The sequence below is a fragment of the Lepidochelys kempii genome, chromosome 10, assembly GCF_965140285.1.
Source record: "Lepidochelys kempii isolate rLepKem1 chromosome 10, rLepKem1.hap1, whole genome shotgun sequence".
Lineage (NCBI taxonomy): Eukaryota > Metazoa > Chordata > Testudines > Cheloniidae > Lepidochelys > Lepidochelys kempii.
This window is the reverse complement of record NC_136389.1, coordinates 48,056,267-48,081,818: the sequence shown is the minus strand read 5'-3', so window position 1 is coordinate 48,081,818 and position 25,552 is coordinate 48,056,267. Positions and strand designations below refer to the sequence as shown.

The following is a 25,552-nucleotide window of genomic DNA, read 5'->3' as shown; positions in this document are numbered from 1 at the left end:
TGAGGGGCCTGGCTTAGGGTATAGCGTTTCGCACACACCCAGGATTTAGGTCAATGGAAAGATCGTTCCCTCTCTGGCTGCACATGAGAATGAACCAGCCTGGGCATACTGAAGGGTAGGAGGATGAGGGAGGAGCACCAGCTCCCTGCCAGCACCACACCTTGCCCAGAGGACCTGGGGAGGGCTATGCAGGTGCCAGGTACATCCAGTGGGTTACGCACCAACTTCCCTGCCTCTTTTGCTTGGGTGATTAGCCCCCCTCCCACACACACTCCCCCAAAATGATGGGAGAATGTTGCAAGCTGAACCTTGTAGCGTGAAATCCTGGCCCTGGAGAAGGCAGTAGCAAAACCCCCATTGGCTTCAATAGGATTTCAGTGGTAGTATTTCCTCTCACACATGAACCCACCTCTCGCCTCTCCACCTTAAAAACAGTCTCCTAGAAGATCTCTCTACCCTTGGGCCCAGAGCTCTTGTTCAAAGCAGCTGGAGCAAAATGGCCATAAAAATATTGAAACACTAATCTTGGAGCTGACAAGGCCTGAGCTAATGTCACTGCTCCATTGCCTGTTTTTGCTGCATCCTTTGCCCCACCCTTCATCTGGGTATTTAGCCTGTAAAGTGTCTGGGACAGAACCTTGTCTTCATCCTGATCTCACACATTCTTTCACAGCAAATGGGGAAACTGAGGGTCAGGGAGTTTAAGTGACTCACCCGAGATAACATCAGGGGGTTGCATGCTAGCAGAGAAAACTGGCATGCTTTTAAACAGCTATTGTGTTCAATTTATCAGACAGTAGGGTTTTTGTTAAAAGCCAATGTTTATATAGGACCTAAACATTAATCTTTTGTGCAGCTGCATTTAATATGCCTATTATAATTTATATTACAGTTATGGGTGCCAGGTGTGTATAATTTTTGATGGTGCCCAGAACAAGTCCAAGCAGAGCCATCCCCAGGGCAACCGCCCCAGGCCCTGCACTGTGGGGGGGGCCACATGCTTTGGGGGGGATGAGGGGTCCAGATAGAGCTGTCCTGTCCATAGGACAGACCAGGGCAACCACCCCAGGGCCTGCACTTTGGGGGGCCCCGTGTTTCAGGGGACAGGGGGTCCAGAGTGGCCTGGAGGGTTAGTGGGGGGCCTGGTGCCAGCAGCAGCAAGCAACCTGGTCCCAGCCTGCCCCTGCTCTGCCCCCATTCCACCCCTTCCCCCAAGCTCCCGCTCCATCTCTTTCCAGCTTCCGTCCCTCCCCCGAGCGACGCCAGGAGCTGGTGGGGCAGAGGAGGGTGGGCTGGGGCTGGGTTGCTTGCTGCTGCCAGCCGCCCCGCTAACCCTCCAGACCACTCTGGACCCTGCATCCCCCCGAAGCGTGGGGCCCCCCAAAGCACGGTAAGCCCAAACATTGGTGGAGCCGGGCTCACATTCCTAAATATTGGTGGAGCACGGGCACCATGGGCCCATATAACTTGCTGCCTATGATTACAGTCGCATCTAGAGGCTCCAGCTGAAATCAGGGCCTCATGGTACTTGGTGCTGTGCATACATGAAATCCCTATCCTGAACAAAAAGAAAAGGAGGACTTGTGGAACCTTAGAGACTAATCAATTTATTTGAGCATAAGCTTTCGTGAACTACAGCTCACTTCATCGGATGCATTCAGTGGAAAATACCCTGAACAGTTCACAATCTAACTAGGCATGACAGACCCAGGCTGGGAAGGAAAACTGAGACAGAGAGAGGTAGTAACTTGCTCAAGATCATACAGCAGGTGTGTGGCTGAGCCAGGATAGGGTTGCCAGGTAACCGGTTTTTGACTGGAACACCTGGTCAAAAAGGGACCCTAGTGGTTCCAGTAAGCACCACTGACCAGGCCATTAAAAGTCCAGTTGGCACAAGGCTGGCAGGCTTCCCACCCAGCTCCCGGGAAGCGGCCAGCATGTCCCTCTGTCTCCTAGGTGGAGGAGCAGCTATGGGGATTCTGTGGGAACTGCAGCCAATGGGAGCTGTGGGGGTAGCCTCTGCAGAGGGGGGCAGTGCGCCTGTAGATAAATCTCTGCATTAAGCATCTTTGCATAATTGTGTATCATTCTCATATGACTTTGTATTATGCCTCTTCATATAACCTTGTATTAAGTCTATCCATGTGTGACCTCTGTTTTCATTCAACTTTGTGTCAAGTCCTTTGATATGGGAACTTTGTATCAAATCCTTATATAGAAACTTTGTATTGAACCTTGGTATAATGTTATAGCCCCTAAGGATAAAGGTAGAAGAAAAATGTCTTTTTGCTAGGCGTAGAATAAGATCTCCCCTCACTTTTAATCAATTGCCCTGTTGAATGAATGAGGTGCGAATGAGTAAGGCGTGGAAGGCAAGCACCTCCAGCCAGCTGCAACAGTTGGAGAGAGGATGGAAACCAGACTCAAGAACAATAGAACTTGTCAAGCGGTCTCATTAAAGAAGATCAGACATATTGACAGCCTTGGGAGTTAGAAGCAAGCACCTTCTTTTGAAAACACCCGCTTTGAAAATAAATGTGGCAGCATGAAAACAACACCCAGAAGGAAGCACCACAGATGACCAACTGACACAGATTTTGAATCTGGTATAGATTTGCATGAGAGGGGAACTGCTATAAATGTGAGGTATCCTGCAGAGGACCCCAGGATGTCTTGTCAACATCAGAGCATTGATCCGGATTGACAGAAGCCCGACTCCACCCCTCCCGCATCTAATGCGCCTGGCCAGTGAACTTAAGGGGAGGAACTAGTTGGTAACAATAAGACGGAGTGTGCTTGTGTATGTGAGTACATGAGTGTAATATATAAATGTGGCAGTTTGCCTTATCCCCCCTGAAAAGATTCTGTGCAATACTTTAAGTACAACATGCAGAGCCCCTGTGGCCACCCCTAGGCCTAGCAGAGGGATGTCAGCCACTTCCCAGGAGCTGCCGAGGTAAGCGCCATCGGGTGCCCATGCCCATCACCCCCTCCTGCACCCCAACTCCCTGCCCCAGCCCAGAGCCGCCTCCTGCACCCCAAACCCCTCATTCCAGGCCCCATCCCAGAGCCCACCCCCAAGCCCTCACCCCCAACCCCCTGCCCCATTCTGGTGAAAATGAATGAGTGAGTGTCAGGCTGGAGGAGAGTGAGTGATGGAGGAAAGGAGATGGAGTGAGCCGGGCCTCAGAGAAAGGGCAGGGCTGTTCAGTTTTTTTGCAATTAGAAAGTTGGCAACCCTAAGCCAGGAGCAGGATCCAGATCTTCTGAGGCCTACTCCAATGCTCTAGTTACCGCTCAACGCCAGGCTCATGTTACCTCTCCACGCCTGTTCTGGGAACTGTGCTATGGTTCTGATGCAAAGTAAGTAAAAGCCATGTTAGATTTAGCACCATTAGGAGTAAAAGGGGAGAAACAAATCCCTGCTCCTTTCCCTTATTTTGGTTCCTTCTTCTCCCCTTCTCTGATTCCCTGTCCCCCCCCCCCCCGCTTCCTTCCCAGCAGAGCAGAGATTAGCGGCTCCAGGTACTAGAGTCTAGGAAGGGCCATGGCAGCAAAACTATAATAAACTCAATGTAAACCCCTGATGGAGGAATCAGGGAGGGAGGGAGGGAGCAGATAAAAGAGCCACCCCCGAGAGTCAAGGAGCTCTTACCACTTCCAGTGTGACAAACAATCACACAGTAAAAGCCAGGCACCACGTCAGAAAGGTGCATCACGTGGCAACACTATAATTCTCTGCTGCCAACAGGGGGCAGCAGAGGCCTTCAGATCTGTTTCTTAGGCGTTCTATTCCCTACTGCAAAGCAAACACTCTACCTTGCCTTCCGCCCAGGGCTACTCTGAAAGGGAGGTCAATGACTGAGCAACTGGATGTCCACTAGCCTGTTAACCCTGCTAGCTAAGGTACAGCTATGGCCCCCAGCTGCATAGGCTGTGAGCACCTCATGCTCTTAATGTATTTGTCCTCACAACATTCCTGGGAGGGAGGGAGGGAGGGAAGTGCATATCACAGAAGGGGAACTGAGGCAGAGAGACTAAAGCCCAGATCCTCAAAAGGTACTTGACTCCTCCTTTCCCTTGATTTAAATTCAATGGAAGTTGAGAGTCTGAATATCTTTGAGGATCTGGGTCTAAATGACTTGCCCAAGGCAGGGCAGGGCAGGGAGGGGACCCCCCGCCCAGCACAGCCCCTTGGAGAAAGGGCACCTCTGCTCTGGAACCAGTGTCTTGCCAGAGCTGTCCTGAGGGAGTGAGCTGGGCAGGGAACAAGAGGCAGCAGAAAAAACATTCCATGGGCCACCCTTCCCCGGAAAACTCCCCAGGCCCATTCTTACATTCCTGGCGCCCACCTCAGTTCTGAGTCTTGAAAGTTTGGCCACACCTGTTCACTATTGTAATTAGCCAAAGGCCACTGGGCACAGAGCAGCGCTGGAAGGGTAGTTGAAGGGAGGGGCCTGTTCTTCTCTCCCTGCACCCTGTGCTAGAGGAACAAGCACTGAGTGAGCCTGTAGGTCCAGGACCGCCCAGGTTTCCTTTTGTAGGACAAAGGACACCCAGCTGCACCAAAATCCAGCCCAAACGCTCACTGCGGGAGGCTGGAGTTGGCCTTTGGACCACAGACACCAGCTGGGCACCAGCTGTTCCAAGCAGGTGGGCTCAGCCGTGCCCTCCAAGCAGCAGAGCCATGCACAGGATCTTGCCACTCTAGCCTGCGAGCATTAACTCGTGCCTGGCTCCTGGAAATGGCTTACCATGGGATGTCAGTTACTGGAATCAGGGTGGGAAAGGAGGGACCCTCCCCTGTTAACTCCTCTTCCAAATCCATTCAGCCAGGACCAGGGGCTTGGGGAGGGGACTGAGCCCGGGACCTGTGGAGTCCCTGCTCCCACCCCCTGAGCGGTGGGGCTCTGATGGGCAATGGGGCTGGAAGAGAGCTGGACAGTTATCCCAGCTGAGCGGGGACTGTGGTCTCCAGGGTATTCGTGAGCACACTAGGTGGGAGAAGTGGTCGAGTGTCTCCTAGGAAGAGGCTCTCAGGAGATTTCAATGGAGAGCTAGAGGCAGATTTAAGCTGACACCTTCAGATCGCAAATCCATGAAGGCCAGCGGGTTTGGGGGACTCCTACCTTCCCCCCTGCGACAAGGAACAGACAGCATCAGGGCTGAGTCCGCAGCTCCAGGGCGGAACAGGAAGACATGGGGTGCTGCTGACCTCACCTTCATCCTGCGGCAGCTAGTTCCCTGGCAGCACCACACAAGGATTTCCACACATACACCCCCAAGAGTAGCAACATGGGGCTCCTGGGAAACAAAGCCACACTCTGAAATGCAGCTCCCTGCCGCATACCCTGCCTCTCCCAGGGAGGCTCCTGAAGGGGAATAAAGGTGTTTTCCAAAGTGCCCAGGGGTCTGACCTCCTGGCCCCCTTGCTCATAAACAGCATTCATAGCAGCATTCCAGGCAATACAGGGGTCACCCCCGCTCCAGCCCACCCCAGGGAGGAACTTCTTGTGGGAGAGTCTGGGATACAGCTAAAGGGGTCACCTCCTTCCTCGCCCATTCACTAGCGGGAACATCCCCCTCAGGCAGGCAGCAGCCACCTCAGTGCTCTTCATTTACTCTGCAAGGATGGCAGTGTCACTTGACAGCTCGGGCAGGGACTGGCTGGAGTTTGTGCCTACAAGAAAAGGTCCCAGAGTAAGACAGGCCAAAGCTGGGGTAGCAGCTGCTGCGCTCAACCCCACCAGCAGCGCAGGATCTATGGCTGCTGGAAGAGGAAAGCCAGGGTTGAACTTGTTGCCTGATTGTAGAGGTTAGTATAATATAGGCTCCCCCATCAATCTGACCAGAAGATAAGGTTCTTGTCCTGGAATCAGGCTACACAGATGTAGTGAGTTCAGTGTCTTGTACAGACCTGCAGGGCATTTGGCAAGGACACTCACACTGGAGAACAAAACAGCCTTGGAGACTTTTATTAAAGTTAATGAAAAGGCTACAAAAACTCCAGACCACGCAGTACAGCACCGGGGGAACCTGTGGTATCATTCCTTATCACGCTCCTAGATTAGGACACTCACACCCTTCCTGGGGTACCTGGTGGTAAGAGATAAAGGACCAGCCTCGCTTCTGGCATGCCAAGTGAGCCCTATGGTCCAGCTTCCTCAATGAAGGTGAATAGAGCTGAAGAATCAAATGCTGAGTAGCTAAGTTAATAGACAGCTACAAAATTTAAAAGCTAAAGGAAGAGGAAGAAATAACAGAATAAGACAGACTAATTCCACAGGGTGGTTTGCCTTTTGTACAGGGCCTGAGCAATATCATGAATGTTCATGCTAATACCCAACCTTCCATGCAGGCTCATAGCAGACTCATGTATTTCATGGTCTGCTCAGCTATACATCTTAACACCAATTAGCTCATTCTCAAACCTGCCACTCCATGCCTGAACTGGTTTATGGTGAGTATATCCATGTTCCTGCAGCGTTCCCTGTGGTCACTGTCTGTTAAGTTCCATCTCCTACACTTAGGTAAAGATGTTCAGTTCCCCAAAATCTAAAAGGGTGACAATTAGGTCATTTATCTATGCAAAAGGTCACTAGCCTACTTCACCACACTTATGCTAACTTGCTTAAGCTCCTCATACAGGCCTTATAATTCCAGCTGTTGATCAAAGACCACAGCCTAGCCACCAACGCTCTTCACAGCCTAGCTGTGATGGACTGGAACAGGCATTCAGTGGAGACCCCCCGCCCCCATTGACTCTCGGTTTGCTGCTTCCCTCTTCAACCCCCATTGTTATGAATAATTCCCTCCACCCTGCCCCAGGATGAGTGATGCTGGAGGAATTCCAGGACAGATTATGGTTCTGTCAATGAACTAAGGCCCAGGGAAAGGGATCTATGCCATCTCGGCCAGATTTCCTGTGGGACAAATCACTAAACAAGGATTTGTGGTACTGGCACCTCAGTTTCACCTTAACCTTGGGGATGCTCTATTCCCCCTGTGTGAACCAGAGAGAGGGAGGCTTCTCTGCCTCACACAGCTGCCCTAGAGATAAATTCAGTTGTGTTCTTGGAGGTGGAAATGAATCATCCTGCAGGGAAGGGAGTCAGCAGCTGGGAGCTCTCAGTTGAGGAAGAAACAGGTGAAGGGCCTAGATGTATGTTAGGTACATCAGGAAGCGATGGGAGGGTTGAAACTGTATGGGTAGGGGAGGCTGGATCTCTGCCACAGGAACAGATGAGGCAGCAGATACAGACCTCGGAAAGGCAAAACTAGCTGTCTCTAAAACCCCCTGAAAGGAGGGGTTCAGGCCCTGGCTTGGGCCACAGAACACCAGCTTTCTCTTGCCAGCACTTAAGGCACTTCCTCTGTGACCCTCCACAGGGTCAGGTCAACCAATAGCCCATAAGGGGCACTGGGCAGAACTTTGGCCATTGCTGCAAACTAAAGCAACCACCATTCAGCTAAGCTGTTGAGAGACTCTTGTGCCCCTAGATGTAGCCTAGAGCAGCTTGAGAAGCACTATTTCCTCCCCCCACAAAAGGTGCACACAGTCCGGCAGCCAATGGCTCGTGGACCAGCACTGGTCCGTGGACTGCCACTTTGAGTAGCACTGGGGTAGAGGGCTTTGTAAAGCTACCTTGCCAAAGTCAACCAGCCTTGGAAGCTATTTCATGCAGAGAACCGGTGGCTGGGAGAGGGAGAACACCCAATTTGTAGAACTCTGACTTGCACCTTGGGTGGGGGGGGGCAGAAGGGGGATTGTTTGCTATAAAGGAAGGGGGGTTATGGTATCAGCACATGCCATTTTACACCTCTTTTGCCCCCACTCCCAACTTTACCAGATACAATCTCAATCTCATCCCATCTCATGTTCTACATGGGGACGTATCTACACCCCTCCCTGTTTTTTCTAAAGTGATGGGGCTGCAGGAGGCGGCTCATTTAATATCTAAGCAGAATTGTCCCTTGACAAAACAAATAAGGTGACAGTCACCCGCACCCATTCAGAGCCTCCTCTTCCTCCCTACAATTCCCTTCGTGTGCCCATTGCGCTGAAGGGCTGCCCCTGTTACAGAGTCAGTACAGGCCAGCCTCACACAGTGGATTTTATTTGTCATTATACAGAAGGTACAGCTCACACAACAGCTCCCGCAATGAAACTGCGGCTTTTTGAAATGGAGGAGGCCTCCTACAAGTAGGTAAAAACCTATACAGCCACCATGGTTAGCCTCAGCCAAGCCTTCTCTCCTGCCCCTGAGAGAGATACAGGTAGTTAGAAATCAGGACAAGGAATTTATCTACCTCCATCGCCCTGTCAAGTCCACCAAGATGACTTGGCCAATTCACAGAGTGCAGCAGTTTGGAAGCATTCTGTGTGCTCCATTGAGCTAACGCTGCTGTTATCCATACTCAACTGGAGTTTTAGCCTGCACGACAATGCAGGCACCTCTGTTGTAAATCCCTGATCAACCTCTGCTTCTCAGACCACCAATGGGGGCTTCAACCCAGCACTGCAGTTATGACAGACCAAGACAGCCAGCCAAAACACACACTTATAAGCTAGAAAATAGATACCCTCTGATGCCACCTCCTGTTGGAGGCTGCCTTTCCCACTTCCACTGGATCTGCTAGATTATCCCTGGATCCTTTATAGGCATCCATGATGAATAGGGGTCCTACTACAACATCAGCTTCCCTCCTGGAAAGAGGACCTGTATGGGGGAAGAGGCATAAGCAAGAACCCATTAAGTTGGTTAGTTAGTCTCACTTTGGGATGAGAGCACCAAAGACCAGTCAGTTTGAGCAAGCCAGACATCTTTCCAGGTGGAGTGGCTGAAATAGAACTTACCGCGTCTGGATACCACATCTCTTTGGAAGTGCTCTCCTGGCCATCTATTCAAATGCTTTGCTCTCCTGGACTGTCTTGCAAGCAATCCACAGTTCCCAGTCTCACAGCACCTGCAGATGTCTCGGGTGCCTTCCACTGGAGACCAGCTGGAACAGAACAGGAACAGTCATCTACAGTGAAGAGTTCTGTTCTAGGCTGCCTGTCACTCCCCTGATGGGGTTCTAGGCTACTCACATGTTGCCTGCTTTGTTGAAGGAACAAGCCTTGTTCAAGCGATCTGGGGCTTGCTCAGCTGCAGTGACTTTCAGATGACAGGTGATGTAGATCTGGAAGGGAAGTGGGAAGAGGGGTTAGGACCATCCCAGGGGACCCTAACAGCTGCTTAGCCTGGGGAAGTCGACTTGGAGCAGAAATGTGGGCTCTCACCAAGTTCCTGGCATCTCCTGCAAACCTGAACACATCCACCATGAACTGCAGCGTGTCCTGCCTGGGCCTGGGGGATATGAAGGCTGAGGTGGTGTCATCTGATCTCCCATCCACCAGGCACCTACACACAAGACCCAAAGGTCAGTAAGAGTCCCTGATCGGTCTTGTTTTAGTCTAGAAAAGGCTGCCACCTCTTACCCATTGAAGTCAATGACAGCATAGCGGGGAGAGGAGTCCCTGTCTGGGCTCAGGGTGGCCACACAGCTGTCCACAAAGAGCCTCAGAGCCACATGGTTCCCAGTGCTGACATCAGCTTGGATATGCATGACCTCCCCCAGCTGGAATCCATTGGAGGGTCTCTCAGCACTCCAGTCATCTGCAAGGCAAGTTCACAGTGAGCAGGACAGACAGGCAGGCAGGGCTCCCCTGGAGGCTTCTCCCACCTACCATTCATCAGGTGCAGGGAGAAATCCAGCCTCTCCTCAGCAGACAGGGTGGAGCTGAAGGGAACCCATGTTGGCTTGATGGCTTTACTGCTCACATTGTTCTTCCTGGGAGAAGAGGAAATCTCAATAACTGAGCAATATCAGGGACCAAATGGGAGGGAGGGATCTGAGCACCTCAGACACTCACCTGGGGTAGTGACACCCAATAGGAATCACAGCTGGATTGGTTCTCAGGATCACTGGGTTGCTGGCAGGGGTGGGGTTATAGTTCAGGCTTGTGCTGTAAACCAGGGAGTCTGGGGTCATCTGGGAAGGAGCAGACATGGAAGCGTTAACAGTAGTACACAGAGCATTTGTTAAGTCATTCAGAAAAGCCTAAGAACAAGCCTCAGCCAGATAGAAGAGAGCTCAAGTTTTCCAACAAGCGATCAACTGGGAACTTCAGAGCTCAGTTTGCTGGAGCAGCCATCAGAATACTGGATCCAGAGTACTGCCATTTTGTACAACTACTCACTAGTTTTCTCTGTGCACATTGTGCAAGAGTCAAACAGTAGCCTCCCCCCACCCCTACCCCAGATATAACCTGTTAACTGCATTCAGGTGAGTTTTAACCAATGTTTCAGGAAGACAGGTGTCTATCCTTCTCTCCCCTACATCTTATGTAGAGCTCCAGCAAATACCAATCACCATATTCAGTTCAGTGGTCCTGTCTGTAGAGCTTCCAGACAGTCTTTGGACAGGGGTGTGTAGAAGTAAAGTCTGTCTGAGCCACAAGAGCGCCCTATTCAGGCTCCACTTATGAGCCTGCTCCAGGAACAGAGCAGGGCAGAATTCTTTGACTAGTGCATGAAATTGGAGGCTAGAAAGAAGCACCCAGGAAAAAACAGGGAGCTGGTCAATGACAGGAACAAGAGTCCACCCTCCGTTCCCTCCCCTCCTGCATTTTTAACCCCATCAGACAAGACAAGGGCAGTGATGCTAGGGATCAATAGGGGCTCCTCGCTTGCACGAATCCTTACCTGTAAGGTGCTGCCACATTCATGGAGCCCAGCTATAAAGATCACTGTGTTCTCTGCAGCATTAAGGGACGTGTACCGGCAGGCAGCTGGGCCAAGGCTCAGGTCAGCAGCTTTGATCAGTCGCCCTGTCCCAAACAGATCCCTGTGCACAGTGATCACCATCTGAGCCTCCTCACACTGCAGCATGACAGGCTGCAGCAGGGACACAGCCCCGGGCTGGGAAACTTTAGCCCAGGGGTAGGGCTGGGCAAGAGAGGGCACATTGGCATTTCTGCGAGGGGGCTCAGCCCTGGGGGTGGGTCTCCAGATGGCAGAGTTACTCCTAGAGAAATCCCAGGGATTGTAACAGGTCACCCTACTGACTGCCCAGCACAGAAGAGCAAAGCCTAAGCTGCTGCTATACCCCATCCTGCCTGCTTGCAGCAAACCCAGTATGAAGGGACACTGTTGCTCTGGGGCTTTATACCCTGCACCTAAAGCCAGCTCAGAGCTGCCCCAGGTAATTAACACCCTCCGCTAATTTGCAGGCAGGTGGGGCCCAATTACACCCACTGCCCACACCCTGGCGCAAGGAAATAGGAGGGCCAATGGGAATCAGCTCCACCTGTTGGTCAGTACATCAGCTGCAGTTTGGGAAATTCCTGCCCTGTTTCGTTCAATGGAAGGCTAAGAGTGGGCTCCACCACAAAGGGACCCAGGCCCCTCAATCCCCAATGGAGGCCTGTAAATCCTGGGTTTGGCTTCACTGTGATCCACAAATCACACAGCCAAATCTGTAGGCACCTAAATTCACTCAGCAGCATCTAAGTTATTACAGTGGTTTTGAGATGTGGTCCCCTCAGCTCAAAAAAGATATACCTGCATTGAGAAAAAGAGTACTTGTGCTCAAATAAATTGGTTAGTCTCTAAGGTGCCACAAGTCCTCCTTTTCTTTTTGCGAATACAGACTAACACGGCTGCTACTCTGAATACTGGCATTAGAAAAGGTTCAGAAAAGGGCAACTAAAATGATTAGGGGTTTGGAACAGGTCCCATAGGAGGAGAGATTAAAGAGGCTAGGACTTTTCAGCTTGGAAAAGAGGAAACTAAGGGGGGATATGATAGAGGTATATAAAATCATGAGTGGTGTGGAGAAAGTAAATAAGGAAGTGTTATTTACTTGTTCCCATAATATAAGAACTAGGGGCCACCAAATGAAATTAATGGGCAGCAGGTTTAAAACAAATAAAAGGAAGTTCTTCTTCACACAGGGCACAGTCGACCTGTGGAACTCCTTGCCTGAGAAGGTTGTGAAGGCTAGGACTATAACAGGGTTTAAAAGAGAACTGGATAAATTCATGGAGGTTAAGTCCATCAATGGCTATTAGCCAGGCTGGGTAAGGTATGGTGTCCCTAGCCTCTGTTTGTCAGAGGGTGGAGATGGATGGCAGGAGAGAGATCACTTGATCATTACCTGTTAGGTTCATTCCCTCTGGGCACCTGGCATTGGCTACTGTCAGTAGACAGGATACTGGGCTGGATGGACCTTTGGTCTGACCCAGTATGGCCATTCTTATGTTCTTAAGTATAAAGTTCCCAAGGTGCCCATGTTTCAGACTCTGGGCATGTGCACAGCTGCCTCCCTCTAGGAGTCCAGATACCTATCTCCCACCTAAGCCTACTTGGTGCAGTTCACTTCTGTCCCTGAAGCCTGTCCCTTTTGTGGCATGAGGGAGACCCTGGCACATGCGTACCTTCAGTACGCCAGGCTGCAGCTCCTCTTCCAGCTCCTCCAGAACCTCTTATTGAGGTTCTGGCTGCACTTTTCCCCACACTTGTTTATTTACATACATCCGATCCGAGGCTCCATGAAGTCGTGGGACCACCTCATCAGGCTCCCCCTGGCCATGGCCAATGTGTCCATTTGTAACACCAGGGAGAGGAGGTTGGCAGATGGGGTCCTGCGACTGTGGGGCTGTCTTTCGTTCTTTTATCCGTTCACGTATCTGGGAAGAGTTCCTCTGGGCAGCATCCCCCAGCTCTCTCGTTGCCTTTGAGGAGCAGTGGGCACTGTCTGGAGCTCTCTGCTCATTGTCCCTTTCTGGTTCCCTAGTTTTGGCCCTTTGACCCCCATGCCTGTTCCCGTTATTGCCTTTGTTGTCCCCTGAACTTGGTTGGGTTCTTGGTTCAGTAGCTCCTCCCTAGGCTGAGGGAGGGGCTTTTAGCAGTGGGCGAGCTAGCTCCTGCCCACATCCTTGCACTCAAAAGGACCTAAGCCCAGAGCTACCCATTAGCCAGGGGAAGTTAGGCGTTTGGCTGCCTAAGTCGCATGTTGGTTCCAATCTTCTTGGTGTGCTGCTTACTGGCTTGGTCCCCATTCACAATTTTACTGGAGCAGGACGTGGTGTCCATCTCAGAACTTTTAGCCCAGTTGTTAGAGCGTTCACCTGGAATGTGGGAGACCCAGGTTTGATCCCCCCTCTCTGCTGCAGGGTAGAGAAAGGATGGAACAGGGGTCTCCCATCTCTCAGAAGAATGCTTGAACCACTGGGCTAGGGGACATTCTGATGATGGGTTTCCCCCTGCTCTCCCATTCAAGCTATTCTATTGTGGATAAATAATGAAAGAGGGACCAGACCCCAGTGCTTCCACCTTCCACTGGGCTACAGCAGCATTCCTGGTCACTTGCTCACTCAGTCTGGCCCAACGACTGTTCCACTGTGGATAAATGCAAAACTGAATTCTGTTCAAGGGGAAATTTGTGTCCTCTCTAATATATGCATAACGCGTCAGATGAGTTCCAAAACTGGTGTTCTCATTCCAGGGTAGGGGTGGAGTTTGCGGGGTTGAGTTGTTTTCCCCAATGTGTTCCCCATATCTGCCCCCATATCTCCCCTCCCCCAGAATGGTTTGTTTCTGAAAGCCAAGAGAGGGCCTGGGCAAGCCATGCTCACCTCTGCAACCTTCGGAATTGGTGTCCTGTTTCGTTCCTTAGCATGAACTACAAGGTCATAGTGACGGCCATCTTGCTGCGGCTGGGATCCATGCTGGTGGATGTGGTCCACCCCGATCAGACCTACATTGTCCCGGGCCACTCCATCTTCGACAGCCTGTATTTGGTCCGGGATCTCCTTGAACTTGGGTGTAGGGATGGTCTGTCGTTTGCCCTCCTGTCTCTAGATCAGGAGAAGGTGTTTGACTGGATGGAGCACGAGTATCTCCTGGGCACTCTGCGAGCATTTGGTTTCGTGCTCCAGTTTGTGGGGTTTCTCCAGGTACTGTATGCTTCCGCGGAGTGTCTGCTCAAGCTCAACTGGACCCTGATCAGCTTTGGGCGAGGGGTGCCCGCTGTCAGGCCAGCTGTATGCACTGGTGATTGATTCCTTCCTTTGTCTCATCTGTCGAAGGTTGATGGGGTTTGTGCTGCGAGAGCCGGAGTTGCGGCTGGTCCTGTCAGCGTACACCAACAACGTGCTCCTCACTGTCCAGCACCCGGGCGACCTAGTGCGGATGGAGGCTTGCCAGGCCGTCTACTCGGTAACCTCCTCTGCCCAGGTCAACTAGGTCAAGAGCTCTGACCTTGTGGTCAGGGATGGGTGGCAGGCGAGCTCCCTCCCACCTGCTCTTCAGGCCATCCGGGGGAGAGCAGGTCTGCTGCTCTGTCTCGACATTTATCTTTCTGCCATGCATCTGTCTCCACTGGAGAACTGGCAAGGTTTAGAGGGTAGGGTGTCAGAGCGGCTCCGGAGATGGGCAGGACTACTCCGGTGCCTCTCCCTCCGAGGGAGGGCACTGGTACTGAACCAACTAGTCCTGTCCATGCTCTGGCACTGCCTCAACACCCTGGTCCCGGCCCTGAGTTTCCTGGCCAACCTCTGGAAGCTGGTTCTGGAGTTCTCCCTTGACACCTTTGAGGAGCAGTTGGCACTGTCCAGGGTTCTCTGCTCGGTGTCCCTGTCAGGTTCCCTTTGTTCAGCCCTGTGACCTCACACCCGTCCCTGTTATAGCTTTAGTTGTCCCCTGTAATTACTTGAGATCCCGGACGTTGTGGATCCTCCCCTTAGGCTGTCTCCAGTATGAGGGAGCCTTGCCTATGCCAGCTGGATGTTAACTCCCCAATGCAACCAGGCAATCAGCCCCTCAAGCATTCTTCTCTGGACTACCCAGCCCTGTCTTTTGCCTTGCAGATTGACAATCAATGCACCCCAGGCTTCAAGTCCCTTCAAAGCGGCCCCCTGTGGGGTCCTGCCCCAACCACTGGAAACCCACAGAAATCCCAGATCCTCTGTTTCCAAAGGAACAGCATGCCCCTGTTTACCAGTTTGGCCTTAGCTCACTACTCTTGTATCACAGACAACCCTTCAGCTCAATTCTAAAGCAAAAGGAGATTTATTTAAGACAGAATAGAGAGTCAAAAAAAAACCAGTGTGAGAGCTGGAAACAAATGGCTAGCTATGAAACAAAATCATAACTCGCATTCTAGAGCCTACACTTAACTAACAAGTTATCCTCCAGTCTAGAAAAGTGTCCTTCACCCAAATTCCCTCCAGCATTTTCAGCCAAGCCTGGCTGAGACCCCTTATTCATGACGCCAACTCACTGTCAGTTTACTTCCTGGGCACCTGATCGTCGGGGTGTCTTTTTGTCCCTCAAATATACCAGAATGCATCTTTGATGTTTATCTCTAGCTAGGGTTCCCCATCCAATGTTTACTTTTTCCTGTTAATTTCTTTCTGAAGTCTCTGCCAACTCCACATTAGCAGTTGACTTAGACATTGTATGACATACAATACACAATGGTCCACCATGGCGATAAGCATCACCCACCCCTTCTGTCTGCAGGACTTTGTCTCAAGACCCACTACCTTTGAGAGGCCTGCTTCATCTACAAGGCCTACAGAACCTCATTTTCAGTGCTCCTTGCATATTTCCCATATCTACATCTCACAATGGTTATGATGACCTGTGTGACTTGGGGTTTCATTAGAGACCTTACATGACATTCTTTTGGTGAACATAGGGGGTCCCTGTGCCCCCCAGTACCCTCTGTCAGTTGGCATCATGAGGTTCTTGTGGCACAGGTACCCCTGTGGGAATCTAGTAGCCTGCACCAAGGCCAAGCTCCAAAAGCTAGTCCATATGAAGTTATTCAACTTTATCTCTGGTTTGATGGAGCAACGAATGGGACTGCTGCGAGCCCTGCATGGAATGACAGTGTGCCCAGAGGGAGACAGACACTTGTTCTCAACACCATACCTGTGGGGAGCCCATGGGACGGCATGCAACTGGTCCATTCCACTGACGGCTCCTAATACGTACTTTTACCTACATCACTAATAACCAATTAAGGCTTCATAGCCCTATTCTAGGGCAAGGCAGCTCTCATGCTCCAGCACCTTAGAACTAAGCTAAAGGAGAGGTTACATCATGTTCCCCCTTGGAACGCTAGGAATAAAAACCAAGTGTCTACTGATGACCCCAGTCACAGCCGTGCTGCTATCTGAAATGAATGCATGGAGTGAATGTAGTCAGTTACCTTCCCTATGCTAAGGATGAGACCAGTCTCCTCCCAGAGCTAGGTCGAGAACTCAGGAATCCTGATTCTCTGCCAAGCAGCTGTGAAGCCCACTGACAGAAAGGTTAGGTCAAGGGGCAGAGGACTGTGTCCAAACCAGGTGAGTCCCAGGGGTGTAATTTTGGCTCCACATGATGGAATTGCTTTTTTCCCAGTTTAGTGAAGGTTGTAGTAAAATTTCTATTTAAAAACCAAATTTTGCATCCCCTCTTCAAGCCACCTGAGAAAGTCAAAAAATTGGCAGGTCGGGGGCTGACAGCTCTACCAGCTGCCGTACCTCCAGGCATTGAATGCACGCCCCTCATGAAGCTCCAACAACTCTTAGTTTCGGAACTGGCCACTAATTTTGGCTTAGCTGCTCTGAACCTCAGAGTCTCCTCTGTGAAATGAGGACAGGAATGATTCCTGCTGTTTGTCTAGAAACAGCCAACAACATTTGGGAGGGAGAGAAACAAGCTGAGTGCAAAGAAAGAAGGTGGAGTCGAGGGATGTCAGGGCCTTGGAGCTTCCCAACTGGGGGACCTAGCATTTGCTGGGGTAATGGTGGGAGGGCTGGAATTAGGCCAGAGGCAGGAGAAATATACCTACAGGAGAAGGGCTGGATCTCAGCTAGACCAGGGGAAGAAGAACAGAAGGACCATGAGAATATGGTCTGGAAAGCACTGAGAACAATCGTGTGATGGTTGGGACACCACCTTAGGATGCAAGAAACCAAGGTTAAGCTCCACACTGTGCCAAAGCCTTCCTGGGCAGTCTCTTTTACCCCTTGTATGAAAGGGGGTCAGTACCCCCCTAGCTCCCAGGTTGCTGAGAGAGTCATTGGACACTGTAGATGAGGTACTCTGACCTTGGACAGTGCCTGTCAGGACCTTACTAGGTCAGAGTCCCTTCCACAGCAAGCCTCCAAGAGCCACTGCTCAGAGAGCTGCATGTGTTGGAGGAAAGAGGGGCTGCTCCTGCCCCACTATCTTGCCCACCAGCTTCAGTGCCCCACTGCAGCACCACATGGGAGAGGTGGAATAACCACTCCTGCAGAGAGCTTGTTCTGGGAACATACACTATGCTATTCCCTATGCCCTTCCTGGGCCTGCTGACAGTGCTTCTTGTGTGTGTAGCCCTGGGCCTGCTCCCCCCACAGCTACAGGAGAGATATTGTTTGAACAAATGACATGCTGTTACGCAGCAGGGTGGGATGTGTTTGTTACAGTTGTAGAGAGCAAGATAGTAGAGCCCTCTAGACTTGGGTTTGAGTAGAGGCTGCCCTGCATGTGTCAAACAGGCCTCACAGATCTACAGGTCATGGCCCAGAGCATAAGCAGAAACTGGAAGATTTTTTTAAAACCATCTTTGGTTAGGCCCTGTGGCACCAGTGAGGGGTGGCCTACACAACCAGGTCTAGCTTAAGCCCAAAGAATGAACACCAGGTGATTTAAATCCATGGTAAGAAGAACTGGGCTAGCCTGCTCACCTTAGACAGAAGGATTGGGGGAAGTTATCCTAGAGCCTCACTTGAGGCCAGCAATAGAACTCTCTCTCTCATGGAATGTGTTTTGCTCACAGGTCAGAGTGGCTGGGGGATTTGTGTTTTCTCTATGGCTAGAGCCCTGTAATGCTTACAACAGCCAGCTGGACAGGTCAGAAGAGGTAAATGCCCCTGCTATTTACCCATGAGAGAAACCAGCCATTCGAGTCTCAGAACCTGAAGGTAGTAAGCTCTGCTCTCTTCACCCTCACATGATTTCTCCTTGTGAAACCCATTGGTGTGTCCATGATGTGGTTGGTGCATCAGAAGGGGGAGGGGGCAATTCCCTTGCCCATTAAGAATAAGGCATAGACCAGACTCAAGTCACTGGATTTATTTACATTAGATAGAAGGTACAAGGCATGTGATTGCTCAGACACTCGAACGACTGCATCTTCTGTATACGAGTATTCCCAGAGTAATGAAGGCCAGTGCAATGGCCGCTGCCACTGAGATCAGCCCAGCTGTAGAAGAGAATCCTACAAGAGGAAGAACAGGTGGTTAAAACTGCAACTAGCTGCTTTTCCAGCTACCTCTCCAAAAGTCTGTGTGGACTTGCTGGGTATATCAGTGAAGGCCACAATTAAATAAAATGGGGGATTTTATTTGAGCTCTATTGTTGGGCCATTTTTTTAAATGGATACCAGTTGGAGTTTGTCTACTAGAAGTGGCCAGAGCAGGAGATCAGCACCTCTTTATAAATCCCACTAGATAATAGGTTGCAGGTCTCAGGCCACACAACTGGTGTCCCAGGAGATAAGCCCAGCCTACAGTGGCCGACAGTCCTATGTATGACTGACTCTGGTTGGACCATCTCAGCAAGAAGCCTTCTTGAGTCTCGTTTACTCATTGCTAACACCCCTGTCCTTGGGGTAAGGGATTCTTACAGCTGACTTTGTAAGACTCATTTCTTCCATCCTTTAGATCAACTTTTCCAAGCCACCCTAATGTAGATTAAGTGACAATAGAGACACCATGTGACTTGTTCTGAGTAGTACTAGTTACCTTCTGACGCAGTCTTCTCTGCTTCCATTTGACCAGTTAAGAGATCCCTTGATCCTTGATCAGCATCAAAGATGATTAGGGGTCCTACCACAACATCAGCCCCACCTTCCCTCACCAAGGGCTCACCTGTATTGAGGAGAGAAGCACTACTAGAGAACCAATACAGGTCAGGTTAGTCTCATCCATCCCATTTTGGGTGAAAGATCCCCTAGGAACAGTCTGTTGGAGTAAGCCAAACATCTTCCCAGGTGAAGTGGGCACAGAACCTACCATGCCTAGAGGCCACATCTCTCTGGAAGCGCCTCCCTGACCATCTGTCCAGAGGGTTCACTCTCCTGGACTGTCCAGCCAGCCCACAGTTCCCAGTCTCACAGCACCTGCAGATGTCTCGGGTGCCTTCCACTGGAGACCAGCTGGAACAGAACGGGAACAGTCATCTACAGTGAAGAGTTCTGTTCTAGGCTGCCTGTCACTCCCCTGATGGGGTTCTAGGCTACTCACATGTTGCCTGCTTTGTTGAAGGAACAAGCCTTGTTCAAGGCATCTGGGGCTTGCTCAGCTGCAGTGACTTTCAGATGACAGGTGATGTAGATCTGGAAGGGAAGTGGGAAGAGGGGTTAGGACCATCCCAGGGGACCCTAACAGCTGCTTAGCCTGGGGAAATCGACTTGGAGCAGAAATGTGGGCTCTCACCAAGTTCCTGGCATCTCCTGCAAACCTGAACACATCCACCATGAACTGCAGCGTGTCCTGCCTGGGCCTGGGGGATATGAAGGCCGAGGTGGTGTCATCTGATCTCCCATCCACCAGGCACCTACACACAAGAACTCTGGTTAGTAAGATCCCCACAGACTTGAGGTAGATTCTAGACTAGAAAGGGCTCCCAGCTCTTACCCATTGAAGTCAATGACAGCATAACGGGGAGAGGAGTCCCTGTCTGGGCTCAGGGTGGCCACACAGCTGTCCACAAAGAGCCTCAGAGCCACATGGTTCCCAGTGTGGACATCAGCTTGGATATGCATGACCTCCCCCAGCTGGAATCTATTGGAGGGTCTCTCAGCACTCCAGTCATCTGCAAGGCAAGTTCACAGTGAGCAGGACAGACAGGCAGGCAGGGCTGGGCTCCCCTGAAGGCTCCTCCCACCTACCATTCATCAGGTGCAGGGAGAAATCCAGCCTCTCCTCAGCAGACAGGGTGGAGCTGAAGGGAACCCATGTTGGCTTGATGGCTTTACTGCTCACATTGTCCTTCCTGGGAGGAGGAGCAAACCTCAGTCACTGAGCCAGATTCCAGAAGGGGACAGAGGGGATCTGAGCATCTCAGACTCTCACCTGGGGTAGTGACACTCAATGGGAATCACAGCTGGATTGGTTCTCAGGATCACTGGGTTGCTGGCAGGGGTGGGGTTATAGTTCAGGCTTGTGCTATAAAGCAGGGAGTCTGGGGTCTTCTGGGAAGGAGCAGACATGGAAGGGTTAACAGTAGTACACAGAGCATTTGTAAAGTCATTCAGATGGGCCCAAGAACAAGCCTCAGCCAGATGGAAAACTTGAGCTCAAGTTTTCCAACCAGTGCCCAGTCAACTGGCAACTGCCTTTGGAAGGACTGGACACTAGAAGCAGGGGATTTCAGAGCTCAGTCTGCTAGAGCAGCCATCGGAAGATGAGCACCACAGTAGTGCCATTTTACACAACTCTGCTCACTGGTTTCCTCTGTGCAGGTTGTGAAGGAATCTCAGACAGTAAAACCCCCAGGGTTAATCTGTTAGCTGCCTTGAGGTGAATTTTGAGCAGGGATTAAGGAAGCCAGTAGTCTGTCCCTTTCCCTCCTACAGACTATGCAGAGCTCAGGCTAACACCAATCAGTTTATTCAGTTGCAGGCTCCGGTCTGTGGAGTCTGCAGACAGACTTTGGACCGGGGGGGGGGGGGGTCGGGTCTAGAAGTAAAGTCTGTCTGAGCCACAAGAGCACCCTCTTCAGGCTCCACTTGTGAGCCTGCTCCAGGAGCTGAGCAAGGCAGAATTCTTTGCCTGGCGCATGAGACTGGAAGCTAAGAAGAAGCACCCAGGAAAAACCAGGGAGCTTATCAATAACATGGACAAAATCCCACCCACTGTTCTCTCCTGCTGCCCCATTTTTACCCCATCAGACAAGGCAGGGGCAGTGATGCTAGGGATCAGTAGGGGCTCCTGGCTTGCATAAATCCTTACCTGCAAGGTGCTGCCACATTCATGGAGCCCAGCTACAAAGATCACTGTGTTCTCTGCAGCATTAAGGGACACGTACCGGCAGGCAGCTGGGCCAAGGCTCAGGTCAGCAGCTTTGATCAGTCTCCCCATCCCAAACAGATCCCTGTGCACAGTGATCACCATCTGAGCCTCCTCACACTGCACTGTGACAGGCTGCAGCAGGGACACAGCCCTGAGCTGGGAAGAATCAACCCGAGCCCAGGGGGAGGGCTGGGCAAGAGAAGGCACATGGGCTTGTCATTGAGGGGGCTCAGCTCTGGGGGTGGGTCTCCAGACGGCTGAGTCAATCCTAGAGAAATCCCAGGGATTGTAACAGGTCACTCTACTGACCACCCAGCACAGAAAACCAAAGCACAGGTTGCATAGACAATCCAGGAAGTTTTTGGAAAGCGTAGGGGACAATTTCCTGGCGCAAGTGCTAGAGGAGCCAACTAGGGGGGGGTGCTTTTCTTGACCTGCTGCTCACAAACCGGGTAGAATTAGTGGGGGAAGCAAAAGTGGATGGGAATCTGGGAGGCAGTGACCATGAGTTGGTTGAGTTCAGGATCCTGACGCAGGGAACAAAGGTAAGCAGCAGGATACGGACCCTGGACTTCAGGAAAGCAGACTTCGACTCCCTCAGGGAACGGATGGCCAGGATCCCCTGGGGGACTAACTTGAAGGGGAAAGGAGTCCAGGAGAGCTGGCTGTATTTCAAGGAATCCCTGTTGAGGTTACAGGGACAAACCATCCCGATGAGTCGAAAGAATAGTAAATATGGCAGGCGACCAACTTGGCTTAATGGTGAAATCCTAGCGGATCTTAAACATAAAAAAGAAGCTTACAAGAAGTGGAAGGTTGGACATATGACCAGGGAAGAGTATAAAAATATTGCTCGGGCATGTAGGAATGTTATCAGGAGGGCCAAATCGCACCTGGAGCTGCAGCTAGCCAGAGATGTCAAGAGTAACAAGAAGGGTTTCTTCAGGTATGTTGGCAACAAGAAGAAAGCCAAGGAATGTGTGGGCCCCTTACTGAATGAGGGAGGCAACCTAGTGACAGAGGATGTGGAAAAAGCTAATGTACTCAATGCTTTTTTTGCCTCTGTTTTCACTAACAAGGTCAGCTCCCAGACTGCTGCGCTGGGCATCACAAAATGCGGAAGAGATGGCCAGCCCTCTGTGGAGATAGAGGCAGTTAGGGACTATTTAGAAAAGCTGGACGTGCACAAGTCCATGGGGCCGGACGAGTTGCATCCGAGAGTGCTGAAGGAATTGGCGGCTGTGATTGCAGAGCCACTGGCCATTATCTTTGAAAACTCGTGGCGAACCGGGGAAGTCCCGGATGACTGGAAAAAGGCTAATGTAGTGCCAATCTTTAAAAAAGGGAAGAAGGAAGATCCTGGGAACTACAGGCCAGTCAGCCTCACCTCAGTCCCTGGAAAAATCATGGAGCAGGTCCTCAAAGAATCAATCCTGAAGCACTTGCATGAGAGGAAAGTGATCAGGAACAGCCAGCATGGATTCACCAAGGGAAGGTCATGCCTGACTAATCTAATCGCCTTTTATGATGAGATTACTGGTTCTGTGGATGAAGGGAAAGCAGTGGATGTATTGTTTCTTGACTTTAGCAAAGCTTTTGACACGGTCTCCCATAGTATTCTTGTCAGCAAGTTAAGGAAGTATGGGCTGGATGAATGCACCATAAGGTGGGTAGAAAGCTGGCTAAATTGTCGGGCTCAACGGGTAGTGATCAATGGCTCCATGTCTAGTTGGCAGCCGGTATCAAGTGGAGTGCCCCAGGGGTCGGTCCTGGGGCCGGTTTTATTCAATATCTTCATAAATGATCTGGAGGATGGTGTGGATTGCACTCTCAGCAAATTTGCGGATGATACTAAACTGGGAGGAGTGGTAGATACGCTGGAGGGGAGGGATAGGATACAGAAGGACCTAGACCAATTGGAAGATTGGGCCAAAAGGAATCTGATGAGGTTCAATAAGGATAAGTGCAGGGTCCTGCACTTAGGACGGAAGAACCCAATGCACAGCTACAGACTAGGGACCGAATGGCTAGGCAGCAGTTCTGCAGAAAAGGACCTAGGGGTGACAGTGGACGAGAAGCTGGATATGAGTCAGCAGTGTGCCCTTGTTGCCAAGAAGGCCAATGGCATTTTGGGATGTATAAGTAGGGGCATAGCGAGCAGATCGAGGGACGTGATCGTTCCCCTCTATTCGACATTGGTGAGGCCTCATCTGGAGTACTGTGTCCAGTTTTGGGCCCCACACTTCAAGAAGGATGTGGATAAATTGGAGAGAGTCCAGCGAAGGGCAACAAAAATGATTAGGGGACTGGAACACATGACTTATGAGGAGAGGCTGAGGGAGCTGGGATTGTTTAGCCTGCAGAAGAGAAGAATGAGGGGGGATTTGATAGCTGCTTTCAACTACCTGAAAGGGGGTTCCAAAGAGGATGGCTCTAGACTGTTCTCAATGGTAGCAGATGACAGAACGAGGAGTAATGGTCTCAAGTTGCAGTGGGGGAGGTTTAGATTGGATATTAGGAAAAACTTTTTCACTAAGAGGGTGGTGAAACACTGGAATGCGTTACCTAGGGAGGTGGTAGAATCTCCTTCCTTAGAGGTTTTTAAGGTCAGGCTTGACAAAGCCCTGGCTGGGATGATTTAACTGGGAATTGGTCCTGCTTTGAGCAGGGGGTTGGACTAGATGACCTTCTGGGGTCCCTTCCAACCCTGATATTCTATGATTCTGTACCCCATCCTGCCTGCTTGCAGCAAATCCAGTATGGAGAGAAACTGCTGCTCTGGGGCTTTATACCGTGACTCAGAGCCAGGTGACAACTGTCCCAGGTAATTAACACCCTCCCCTAATCTGCAGGTAACCGGGGCCCAATCATGCCCAGTGCCCACGCCCTGAACCAGGGAAATAGGAGGGCCAATGGGAATCAGCTCCACCTGTTGGTCAGTACATCAGCTGCAGTTTGGAAAATTCCTGCCCTGTTTTGTTCAATGGAAGGCTAAGGGTGGGCTCCACCACAAAGGGACCCAGGCCCCTCAATCCCCAATTTAGGCCTGTAAATCCTGGGTTTGGCTCCACTGTGATCCAGAAATCACACAGCGGCAAAGAGTCCTGAGGCACCTTATAGACTAACAGAGGTATTGGAGCATAAGCTTTCATGGGTGAATACCCTCTTCATCAGACCCACCCACTCCCCTCTGATACAAACCATATAGCGAACTCTGTAGGTGCCCAAATTCAGCAGCACCGAAATTTTTACACTATAAAGGTCCCTAGGTGCCCGTGTCTCAGCCTCTGGGCACATGCCCAGCTGCCTCCCTCTGGGAGTCTGGGCACCTGTCTGCCACCTAAGGCCAGAGCTGTCCATGAGCTAGGTGAAGTTAGGCATTTAGTTGCCTATGTCTTATGTGGAGCCCAATTCACTAGCTGTGCTGCTTGCCAATGTTGACCCCGTTCACAATTGCACTGGAGCAGGACGTGGGGTCCTCCTCAGATGTTTTAGCCCAGCGGTTAGAGCATTCATCTGGAATATGGGAGACCCAGGTTTCATTCCCCCTCTCTGCTGAGGGGAGAGAAAGGACGTGAACAGGGGTCTCCCATCTCTCAGAAGAATGCTTGAACCACTGAGCTAGGGGACATTCTGATGTTGGGCTTCCTCCTACTCTCCCATTCAAGCTGTTCTGTTGTGGATAAATGATGAAAGAGGGACCAGACCCCAGTGCTTCCACCTCCCACCGGGCTACAGCCGCATTCCTGGTCACTTGTTCTCTCAGTCTGGGCCACCAGGTGTTCCACTGTGGATAAGTGTGAAAGTAAAATCTGTTCAAGGGGAAATTTGTGTCCTCTCTAATATCCGCATAACTCGTCAGATGAGTTCCAGAACTGGTGTTCTCCTTCCAGGGTTGGGGTGGAGTTTGCTGGGTTGAATTGTTTTCCCCAACGTGTACCCACATCTGCCCCCATATCTCCCCTCCCCAGAATGCTTTGTTTCTCAAAGCGAAGAGAGGGCCTGTCCTGGAGGGAGGATCCATGTGAAACTGAGATTCCTGGGATAGGGACTGTGACACTTCTCAGGGCAGCCAGGGCTGTGCGGCAACCTAGTTGCCACCAGCCTCCTGTATGAAGGAGCCTTGCCTGTGCCAGCTGGGTTTTAGCTCCCCAATGCAACCAGCCCATCAGCGCCTCAAGCATTCTTCTCTGGGATAGCCCAGCCCTGTGTTTTGCCTGGCAGGATAACAATTAATGCGCCCCAGGCTTCAAGTCCCTTCAAAGTGGGCCCCCCTGTGGTTCAACCCCAATCACTGGATACCCAGAGAAATCCCAGATGCTCTGTTTCCAAAGGAACAGCGCATCCTCATTCACCAGTTTGGCTTTAGCTCAGTGCTCTTGTATCACACACAGCACTTCAGCTCAATTCTAAAGTAAAAGGAGATTTATCCTCCAATCTGGAAAGCGTCTC

General features: G+C 51.1%; 1 protein-coding gene and 1 pseudogene across 1 annotated transcript; both read right to left on the bottom strand.

Annotated features, from left to right (window-relative positions):
• Positions 1-8,238: 8,238 nt before the first annotated feature.
• On the bottom strand, positions 8,239-11,156 carry LOC140917931 (zona pellucida sperm-binding protein 3). The gene is made up of 9 exons (XM_073361461.1): positions 10,749-11,156; positions 9,917-10,035; positions 9,731-9,834; positions 9,482-9,659; positions 9,284-9,404; positions 9,092-9,183; positions 8,858-9,003; positions 8,584-8,720; positions 8,239-8,262 (listed from the first exon to the last, which is right to left on the bottom strand). Exons 1-9 carry the CDS (start codon positions 11,154-11,156, stop codon positions 8,239-8,241), a joined length of 1,329 nt encoding a protein of 442 aa, XP_073217562.1.
• A 7,040-nt stretch (positions 11,157-18,196) lies between these two features.
• Positions 18,197-23,834, bottom strand: LOC140918018 (zona pellucida sperm-binding protein 3-like; annotated as a pseudogene).
• Positions 23,835-25,552: the final 1,718 nt, after the last annotated feature.

Bases quoted from the DNA above. Each gene is read 5' to 3' on its own strand.
- LOC140917931 (XM_073361461.1), bottom strand. From the start codon at position 11,156: ATGGGGTATAGCAGCAGCTTAGGCTTTGCTCTTCTGTGCTGGGCAGTC. The intron at 9,184-9,283 runs GTGAGAGCCCAC...CTTCCCTTCCAG, and splicing joins CAGGAGATGCCAGGAACTTG to ATCTACATCACCTGTCATCT. The intron at 9,004-9,091 runs GTGAGTAGCCTA...GTTCTGTTCCAG, and splicing joins TTCAACAAAGCAGGCAACAT to CTGGTCTCCAGTGGAAGGCA.